Source organism: Schistocerca americana, chromosome X, assembly GCF_021461395.2.
Source record: "Schistocerca americana isolate TAMUIC-IGC-003095 chromosome X, iqSchAmer2.1, whole genome shotgun sequence".
NCBI lineage: Eukaryota > Metazoa > Arthropoda > Insecta > Orthoptera > Acrididae > Schistocerca > Schistocerca americana.
This window is the reverse complement of record NC_060130.1, coordinates 224,024,605-224,035,765: the sequence shown is the minus strand read 5'-3', so window position 1 is coordinate 224,035,765 and position 11,161 is coordinate 224,024,605. Positions and strand designations below refer to the sequence as shown.

General features: G+C 41.4%; 1 protein-coding gene across 1 annotated transcript in view; it reads left to right on the top strand.

Annotated features, from left to right (window-relative positions):
* Positions 1-4,292: 4,292 nt before the first annotated feature.
* LOC124555530 overlaps positions 4,293-11,161 on the top strand; it is a 37,831-nt gene continuing 30,962 nt past the window's right edge. The window contains exon 1 of the mRNA XM_047129484.1: positions 4,293-4,569. Within this exon, the coding sequence (XP_046985440.1) occupies positions 4,425-4,569 (145 nt within the window). The 5' untranslated portion in view covers positions 4,293-4,424. The remainder of the gene's footprint in view (positions 4,570-11,161) is intronic.

The following is an 11,161-nucleotide window of genomic DNA, read 5'->3' as shown; positions in this document are numbered from 1 at the left end:
CAGTTGCAAGCATCACTTTAACTTAGCTCGTCAGTAGGAAGAGATTATACAACAGCTTCTGTCAATCCTTATTGTCTTGCGCATTATTTTAAGAAAATTTTCTGAAGTGAAATGTTTCGTCAAAATCGATACGGAATGACTGGCTTATTTAGTATCAGAGTTCTACTTCAAAACTAGTCTTCGGCCAGTTTCAAACCTTTAATTGTAAATAATGCTGCTCCGGCTTAACAATGCACAACGTTCGGTCTTTCGAATCCTTTACCTTTTTTTTTTAAAAAAAAAAAAAAAAGGTGCCAATGGAGTCAGCAACAGGAAGTCCCAGGGAAAGCTATTTCATCCATTACATAAATAATCAATTCACGTTTTTGTCATTCCTACGGACACAACTTCCTGACATAGTGCAGATACGATATAAAAAGAACTCAATATTTTTGCACATGTATTACTGAAGATTTTTAAACTAGAGCTTCTAAAACTATTAAACGGAAACTTTGAGACACATAGAACTAAGTCCCTTTTTTAAATAAAAAATTCCGGGAAGAGGAATATAAAGTAAACTAAATTCCACTTTGTTTTTATCTGTGCCTTGAAGAGAAAGTGTGTCGTAAGATATGTAGTGTATTTTTATTGTCCTACGTGGCACACAGAATTAGCATCAACAGACAGACACCTGAGTTCTTCGAGAATGAGATATGCTACATTAGAAACGCGCGGAAGCCTCTTGTTTCTATGTGCCGTCGTACAAACTTCAGTGCGGACGAATTCCCAAACGCCTGTAAGTGTACTCCAGTAGGTACGTCTTCTCCGGCTTGTTACAACACGGGTAATGCGGTTAGTAAAATTCGGTGGCACATTATTTTCTAGACGAAGAGAATCCCATTTCTGGTAGTTTGAAAACGGTAGCTGAATATAATTCATAAGACTAGTGTCAAAAGCTCACCATGTTTGTTCTGAGATTTACTCATGATTTTAGTTCATTTGCTAAAAATGTTTGTTCTCATTGAAAAACTATTGGCATGAGGAAGGAAGAAAAATGTGTAAAATATATGCTTGCAGTAATGGACATGCGTCTCACGAAAATTTTGATAGTGTGAATATTTTCACACAGAATATTTCTGGTTTAATACAAATTGTAAGTAAGTAGCACTCTTTAAGGCTACTGAATAAAAATTTCGTTTTAAAATAAACATTTTTTTTTCAGTTCGCCTGCGTAGATCCGAAAAAGTGGAAGGAAAATGATTCTGATATTAAGCAGGTCTTCCATCCAAATGTTTTAAACGCAGTATCAAACACGTGTGATGAGCCGTAAATAAAAAAGAGCACTCTGAAAGGTAAGCCGACGGATGTAGAACTACGGTCCTTTTGGGGGGCGAATAATCTTGAGACCCACTTTACACGTTCTCCCTAGCATAGCAGCAAAAACGCGTGGTATCGTGTGTAGCTGCCTGTTTGTTATCAGCAAAGCACCGGCCTCCTTGCAGGGCTAACACACTGGATGAAGCCTCCTTGTTCCTCTGCGGCCCACGGTTCTTTCGTTTCGTATTACCCTCCGTGTTCATCTTTACTGACAACATGTTACTCCTTGTTTATTGAAATATTGTGCAAAAGGTAAATTTTACAAAGAGTACTATCCAATCGGGATTGTACCTGGTACTTGAAGTAAAAAAAAGGTCGTTTCTAAGATAAGACATTTCTTCTTCCTGTTATTATTCTCACTATTATTGGAACTTTTTAGGGCGATCTTTGTTACATGGTTTTGCCGTTTTAAACTATGGTTAACAAGTTGAACAAACGCGTGCGATGTACGCTAACATAAAAAAGATATTGTCTATTATGTGTTGTATCACATAAGCGATCCGAAACCTATAGAGCTCAAGAGTTCTTTTGGATAAAACGTTACTCATGGGCTATTATGCTGATATCGAAATAAGCTGGTACCGTATGTTTCCTGTGCTGGTAACCTTTTCGTCTGAACACTGTCACCTTACTTGGCGAATTGTTTGTTTCATCGGTAGACCGGAACACTGATAGATGAATGCTTAGATAACACTTTGTCAAACCAATCCAGCGAGGTCGTGATGGCGTGTTGGGCGGAAGTCTCTGGATACAATGTCGCTGCTGTACAAAGATGATATAGTACCTCCTAGCCGTAGGGCCGTCATCGTGTTCGGGGTTATATCAGTCCGTGACAAGAAAACAATTGATTGCTGCACATAACGTTTCATAAAGACAATGTAATCCTGCTGCTGTCTTCTATTGCGGTCGAAGTTATACAGTGATTACAAATGGAGGTGGTCAATGTAAAAAAAACATGTAACACAACAAAAACAATGAAAAATGTAATACAACATATAATAGGCAATATCTTTTTTATGTTGGCGTACATCGCACAGGTTTCATTCTCACTTCTTGGTCGTATTAAAATCACAGCAGCGAATGAAGTTGATTTCACCATAATTACACACCACTGAAAAAATACAGCGTTACACCCGGTTTATTATTATACGATTCCATAAACAAAAATCACTATGAAAAAAACGAAGACTATACAACGGGCGCGTTTTAAGCATTATGACGGAAAATTTCATAGAAGTTATTGGCGTAACGAAGATGGTTGTTTACAGTTAAACAGAAAATTCCAAACATATATGATAACATTTAAGACATTTTTTGCAGATTAATTCGTGTCCGTTTATTCGTCGTAGAGGACTGTCTCGTGTATGTTTCCTGCAAGTATTTGTTAATGTGTACTATACGATGTTCCGTGTCACTTTCTGTCATGTTGCCTGGTTTCGACTGAAATTTTGGAAGTTTTCCGAAGGTCGTTTTCAAAACAGAGTGGATAGCAACATAGTTGGACTTCAGACGAGATTTTAGTTCCGGGTTTTACTTGTCTTGGGAATCGATCCAAACATAATGGTGATGGAACACGTATTGCGCGACATTGCTGGCCATAAGTGGAACCTAAATAATCTCTTAATATGCCGGAGTGGTCTTATTTTGCGTAATGCTGTCCGGGAAACTAAAGTGAGAATTAATCTTACCGTTCTAGCTTATATTCTCTGACGATATGTGTAGTTTGCTGGACCACTAGATGAGTTGTGTCACGTTGTGTTACTTCAGACTGATGCAGATTCAGCATTTTATCCTATACGTAATACTACTTTCGCTTCTTACAATATCTTGTGTTTAAATAAAAATACGAAGTTGCACCGCATTGTCAGATGAAACTATATGCTCTTCCATTACTTTTGGGCTAAGACAACTGATACGTGACAAACCAGTACTTACAGTCATTCAGTGGCGATCGAACCAACATGTGGGTTAGTGATTACTTTCTCTTGCCTTGGATTGGTGTGAAGTTAAATAACATTTGGTTTCTCGAAGAATGAACCTGTCGTTTCGTGATGAAATAAACGAATTCTTAAGTTAAAGTTGAAGATAAATATTTTAGCTTAGTGTAAAATTCACTTCAGCAGTTCTGCGCTATCACTTAGGCTAATTCTACGCACGTGCAGCTGTGTACATTGACTTCAATATTTGTTCGCATCAGCTGACGAACAAAATAGTGTCAACCTATGAAGATCAAAATGCAAGCGTTTCGAAATTTTTTTTTATTTTGACTTAAATCAAAATCATTTTACAATTTATTGCGAACCACACAGAGCTAAATATCAAGTAGGTATCCGATAGTGATTGCGCTTCCCTTTATCTTAACATACAAAACTCGGCAGCAGTTAAAAATGAGGAAGTGGACTAGCTGTCAACCAATCAGTGACCTTTGTCAGAACTTCTATATGGGAGTAAACTGTACGTGGCAAGCTCATACAGTTCGTTTTCAGTCTCTTATATCTCATCTCGCGACGGTAGTGATATCATGATGCCCTGTAATGACTGCCGCAAACAGAAATGTTAGCTGACTAATAAGAAATATCTTCAACTGCGAAATACTGAGATACGGAGTTAGGTGCATCCCACATTTAGTTTTGTGTTCGAGGACTGATGACCTACTCGTCGATGTCGACCACACACCGCCGTAGGTTGCAAGCTCATGCAAGTGCCACTTGTAAGCACGCTCTATCTGCGTTTTTCTTCCGTTCTCGCTGAACTGACAACCTAGCGTCGCGTAGCTTCTGCCACGTTACGTCACTCCTGGCGCGGCGGAGCGGCGCGCGGCGATTGGCGCGTGCGGGCGCCGGTGGTGGGGGTGTGCCAGCGTTGGTGTCGTGGGTAGGGGAAGGGGGCGGCCAGCTTAGAGGCTGCAGCGCGGCGCGCCTCTCAGTAGCATCGCCGCCTGCCAACTGGGTACACCTTCCAGCTGAGAGCCACGTGCTGCAGCAGACATCTCGCCGACGTGCAGGGACCAGCAACTTCAACTGTCAGCTACGCGCGGCGCGAGAGACGTCACGCCTCTCCCAGAGAAGATGGCCCGGCCGTTCTTTGTACCACCTACTGATGAGGACATAATCGAGTATTATCGCATCCTAGACCAGCTGCTTAGCGATCTCATGGACATCCTGAACGTGATATTCAGAGGACGCCGTCGCCTATCCGAGCCAACAATCAGACGTAAGTAGCTCTCTGATAGCCATTCTTTTGCTTTTGTGTTTTGGGTTCAAACATTTCTGTCCTCGTCATCTTTGTTGCGATTGAGTTTGGGTGGGTGGCAGCACGTATTGTCTTGGGCCAATAGTGATTTGCTTTCTTTTGTGTCGTCACGGCTAAAACTCTGTCACTGGTATTTTTTTCCTTGGCCAATGTAAGTTTTATGACGACGAAGTGTGCCGCTCCTGCCGACAACACCCCCCGGTGCAACAGATGAAAGGGGAAGTCTGGGCGCAAAGCCAGTGCGGCGGACTTGTTGAACAGGACCCAACTTGCACAGATCCACTTGTTGCAGTCGACGCGCCTTGTTGCTTCTGCACTCCAATAGGAAACACAGAGCAGTCGATTCTACAAATTCGAAATTAGATGGACACTCTTTACCTTTTGTCATCAGTGCACCTGACGTTTGCAAGAACAACTATCACCATAATTTTAAACTCATCCTCGATTAGTAGAATGTGGGTACCTATGACAAAAGTTAAGAGGTTTCTTTGTTCAGTGTTATTGGACGCAAAGACTCGTTGAGCGTTTTCTTGGTGCCGTGTAGAAATCTTTTGTAATAATATGTTACATTTTTTTCCTTGAGCTCCAGTCTACGTGCCACATAAGTTAATAATGTGTTTATACACCACTTTTTAAGCGCCCACTACCTAACAACTAGAGTACCTTTTTACGAGTAAGGAAATATACGCAGGTGATCATTGTTTCTGCCGATTTCAAGTACCAGCACCAGTGCCGACTGTCGTTTTAGTCCACGTGAAGCGAAAGAAGCAAACATTTTCGTAGCTCTTTTTCTGTCCCAGGTCACATAACTGTCTACAATGGTGAGAAGCAACAGTGTAGTCGTTACGAATATCGACTCAACAGTTTCCCTGTAAGACTATTGTTGAACCGACTAATCGCGATATAGTCTTCGTGTTTTGAATTTTCCTCTTGTTTGGCTGTTGTGAATGAGGTGAAGTGGCCACAAATTGTCAAACGAGAGCGCGTTTTTGAACTGTTAGCTTTCAATGGAACGACCACGCCTAAGGTGTCAAGCTCATAATCTGTTAGCGCGTCACAGCGTCGTACCCCAACGAAGGAACAAATTTTGTTTCATGTATTCAAATGGGAAGTAATTATTTCGAGGGAATTGAGGCAGCTATAAATTGCTTAGGCAGTGGCTAGTCAAGGGAAAGATAAAGATGCATTGGTCTTTCCTGTAGAGTACTAATTCCTTGTGTTTCTGTGTAAACTGCGCATCCAGCGAAGCCATTGAAAAGACCCCGTAAAAATCTCTCTCTCTCTTTTTCTCTTTCTCTGCTTGTACGTATTTCGATTTTGCTTGTCTCTGATGCCTCTTGTCTGTGTGTGTATGCCCGCTTTTCCGCCTTATACCTCAAAAATGTGAACCAGCATGTGTACGGTATTTTATCGAAGACATGGGCGTTTTTTAGTTGTACAGTATACATCATATCCATTTGCGTGCAGTTAATATTGCCGCCTGCATATCTCTGCTCGTGCCATGCGCTGTTATCAGTAATTGCACTCCTCTGGCATCAGAACTTAGTAACAGTATGGGTGCTCAGCGAGGTGCCCAACACACACTCATGATGTCGTATGTCGAATAAAGACGTGGTAAAAATCGTTACATGCATTGTGTTCGGTAGGTCTTGAAGTGGAGAGGCAAAGTATGCACTCCCAATATAGTCATATAAGATCTGCAGCGACCGACATAGCCCTTCGGAAGTCCGGTGTGAGACTAAATCACTGAATTACTATTATTACAGAAACGGATATTTCTGACCGTTGCATCATGGGTAGTCCTCTTGAGTCAGGGGTCACTGACCGGGTGGCGTCAAGCGAGGCGCTAAGCAAACAGCAGGATGCGTGTTAGTAAGCGGTGGCCTTTCCGATCCGAGCCTTGACGCTGCAGGTTTGAATCACGAATAGCGGCACCGCGGGTTCTGTGCGCAAACAGAAGCGACCGTCCAATAGCTACACTTCACAGGACTGTCTTCGCAGGAACACTGTTTCGCCACGAAGCACTATGACGGATTCAGATCCATCCTGAAAAGTGCAGCGATTTGCGTCATCGTCACCATTGTCGATTGTCTTGTGTACTAGCAAACATTTATAATCGATCGTTACGGAAATGTCTGCAACAAGTTCGCTGCCAGGAAAGATTGCGTAGATCGCAGGAACCTTCAAGTATAAATTTTATAAGGCAAAACTGCTGGCAGTTTTATTTTTTTCTCCGTGTTATGAGAACTTCAGCGTTATCCGCTTAGTTAGAGTCATCAGTGTGTCTTTTGTCTGCTCGATGTTCTTTGGCGTCGTCGCATCTAAAAGCGTGTGTGTGTGTGTAAGATCGTTGAGAGGAATTCAACATCTAGAACTTGAAATAATTTTATACGTATGTGCGGTATAATTATTAGTTGATGCTCGTTCGAACATGTTCAGTCTCTATTTTATGTTGGAATTCGATGTATTTACGGTTCGCCCCTCTCAGCCAGCCAGTAAATGTGACATTTCTCATAACCTTAGCCATCTCAATGTATTGAAATTCGTCATTGACTTCCTTTATGAAGAGACATTTTTGTTGATTGCCTGTTGTGCACATTGATACTCATATTTCAGACACATATCACTCCAGTCTCTGTAGTGTCCACCTACTGCTGCCATCGTTTTTAAAGGTAAAAATTTCATTAGAAAGGCGAGTTACGGTATGAAAGTGGACAAAGTAACTATGTTTCTTGAGAGTTTTCAAGATTCTATGGGACGGCATTCTTCTGCGTCACCGCGTTGGACGAGTGAGTTCGTTGGTTGCGCTCACATTCTTGTACAAAGCTAGCGTTCTAAACTGAATCCTATACGATATGTTAGATACGTGCCTGGAGACAGAGAAACAGAGAGAGATATATTTTGGTCTAACGGATAATTGTGAAGTACAAAGGAACAGAGTTAAAATTATAAATAATTAACATAATCATTAAAAACCTTCTTTTGAAATAAAATCATATGGTCCTTTTTGGTTTGCCTGTAAAATTGTGTACTAGCAAACATTTATAATCGATCGTTACGGAAATGTCTGCAACAAGTTCGCTGCCAGGAAAGATTGCGTAGATCGCAGGAACCTTCAAGTATAAATTTTATAAGGCAAAACTGCTGTCAGTTTTATTTTTTCCTCCGTGTTATGAGAACTTCAGCGTTATCCGCTTAGTTAGAGTCATCAGTATGTCTTTTGTCTGCTCGATGTTCTAGTAGATGAGCAGTATTTTGCTTTCATAGAGTTTTGCCGTATTGTGGTACACTGACGCAACACTGTATTGCAGGTTCATTTTGAGGTGAACGCTCAGAGTGTGAATCCCGTCTTTGAATGTTGTTCATCGCGTGACGGGAGTGGTGTGGAACTCCGCTGACCTGAAACGTGAAGAGGCCAGAAAAACAGCGTAAATGGTCCAGCGCTAGAAGCAGATGCGCTGTAACCGGCCAGGCAGGAATGGTCCTTGAGAGTGGATCTTGTGGCCGCAGCCGGGGATGTTGATGCCCGGGGCACAGGTGGCGCGCAGGTTGTAACACGCTCGCCGGCCGCCTCCGTAGTGGCCGCGCGCGGCCGATGTTGCCGGGGTCGCGCTACGGGTGCGCTCTTCCTCGGGATCCAACCATTTTGTTTCGTACAGAAATCCTGAGCGGGTGATAATCCGCACTGGACGCGGCAGGGGAACCCATTACAGAGAAACTGGCAGTTTTGCCGGAAGAGTGCTAACTTTGTCTCTACCTTCGTAAACTAGAAAATGCGGGGGTAGGTGCAAGAACCGATGGAGATTATCCTACTAAACATAAGATTCTTAATGAGTGATTATCGGCGAGGCGAGTCAGTGACGCACGTGATAAGACACAGTAATTTAACAGACCAGATTGTCGTTATTTATTAGCCGGCTGTATATCTCAGCACCGGCCATCCAAATTTAAGTTTCCCGATTTTTTAAAATCGCTTATTGGAAATATTTCCTGTAAAAACAGTATTAATGATTTCTTTCTCTAGCCTTGGTCAGTCTCTAATTATCCTGTCGTCGACAGAACTTAAAAGCCTAATGTTCCTCTCATCCATCGAATTCCCGTTTTATGTATTTGATCTCAGAGGTATAATCACCAGAAAGATTAATATTATGAGACACTGTTCCCACTGCCACCGCGTGTTGTGAATCATTTGGTTCTCTCGCATCCTTCCGGTCACGCCACTGTCTTATTCTCGACAGCGCGACACTGCAGGCGCACTAGTGCCGGTGTAACGTGTTACACGTTGTGTTCCTAAAATCTGTTAGATCGGCTGCTTGTCACATGTGAGACAGATGGCCTCGTAAATTTAGAATAAATGAGCATTTACCAACAAAAAGTATAACGTAGAGTTTTGCAGTCTTGCTAAGAGCTGGTGTGGCGGCACTGTGGCTGTATGTTAAATATAAGTAATTTTTTGTTTACGTGAGAAATTCTCCGAGCAAATATAATTTGTCTTTTCTGTTTAATTTCACGCAACAATGTCATTGCCAGTTTCAGGCTCTGCCGCATCACCTTCAGAAGGCTGACAGTACATGGCTGCATCGTATGAAGCTCGGTAATATCCAGAAGAGCGACAAATCGTTTCAGGCTTTTTTCATTTTTAATAACGTATTTAGTTACAAATATTCCTCTAGAAAATATTTGTGTGGAATTAAGCACGTATTACCAGCCAGTAAACTGACATTATCGAAAATGTAACCGTCGTCAGCTTCCAGAATGTGAAACCCGTAGTAGTAATATTCTATTATACAGTAAAGACAAACTGTCGTTGGTTCCCCTGTATACTTTGAAAATATTAAATTAGCAAGAAAACGTTCAGTTTGTGTTGTGATTAGAAAAGTCATGCAGTCCAAACGCGAGTTTCTACCACTGGCCATGGTGCACGTATTGTCCATGTGCTAAAGCTCGCCGAGAATTCCTCAATTAGTATTTCGGAGTACTACATTAGAGTGCGGATGTTAATCAGGGTATTACCGACAGCTTTCCGGTAGGGCTGGTCTGTGACACACTTCCCAAATTCGGAGGCGATAAATGACACCGCTGTTTCTCTGTGTTTTCTAAATCACCACGTGCCAGTTCCAAAGCTTCGTGTTCCGGTAACAGACATCCTGTTTCCGGAATGCAGTGCGACTACTTCGCTCCGTTTCCGCGCAGACTCATTTGTGGTGAACGTGCAATTGAACTTCAACGTAAATGCGGTGGCGCTTTTTAGAGTGTTCTTCGGCAGAATACTGTACAAAATTCCAGCATCTGTGAAATAATGTGCAAATTCAGCAGTACCGTTATGAACGCCGAAATTTCTCTGCGGAAAGCTCTTTGTCTTCCCCTGTGGCGACTAGGTGTTAGATGTATTTTCCTCTTCCGCAAGAGAATAGGAAACACTTTAAAGAGAGGGGAAAGAAACAATCAGCTTAATTTCCTTGTCAGTTGATGTCTATCTCCGAGATAGAAACGAAAACACAAAAACGCTAGAGCAAGCACCGTCCACCGATGGCGCGGCAAATGCATTGGAATATTAGTTAATCTACAATGCATGAGCATTTCTAAGATATTTCAGTATCGATGAAAGATACCCCAGTGTAGTATATCAAATGATAACTGTGATTTATGCATATTTTACTTACGTCTTTGGATTCGATGGAGAAATTGACACTTTTTCTTTTTTTTTTTTATTTCTCTCAGAAAATCCTCTGAAAAATCGCATATCATGAAAGAGTTTATTTCAAAATAGCGTAGGAAATACTAAAAGCCTGGAATATAATTATTCAAGTTATTTGACAATCACAAGTATCTAGATAATGCTATTTTAAAGATTTAGCGCCCTTTTTAAGACAGCAGGTTATGTAAATCTACAATACATATGAATGTGTCCCTGCACACCTTGATGGTGAGTGAATTTCAAGAAGAAATCATTAAACTTTATCATCAGTCTGTGTGTTTCTACATACGTTTCAGTCACTGCTTTTATAATTTGAGTGAAGGTACTCTCGTGCACTTCCGGCTAAATTTCAGTTTAAGACTTAACTTCGAATACTCACTAGGTCTGGACTTGACAGAGCAGAGTTCCCCGATGAAACTCTCGCTGAATGCTCAGGTAACAGGCAGAAGTGCCAGTTACGTACATAGTGCACATTCTGAACTGTAATTTCACAGAAAATCCTGGAGTTCGGTTTTCTTGTCACAGTTTCATCTTACTGTGTCTGAGATAATGAAACTGAAAAATTTTAAAAAGAAATATTTCATTCCAGAAATAAATTAACTTTGTCTCATATTTCAATGGGAAAGCTGACAATTGCAAATATTTTATTGTAAAGTAAGTAATTAGTTTATTGAAATGGTGTTCTTCGTTCCATTCTGCATGAACTGTTTTTAGAACATATCCAAGTGGCTGAAGTGTACTCTCCCGAATCTATTGTCGACCAGTAGTAATAGGCCGCCAGAAAAGGTGTTATATTTTTACTTAGATTCGCCTAGTCTCCGAAACTCGTATTTCCGTCAGTAAAACGGAGTTTGC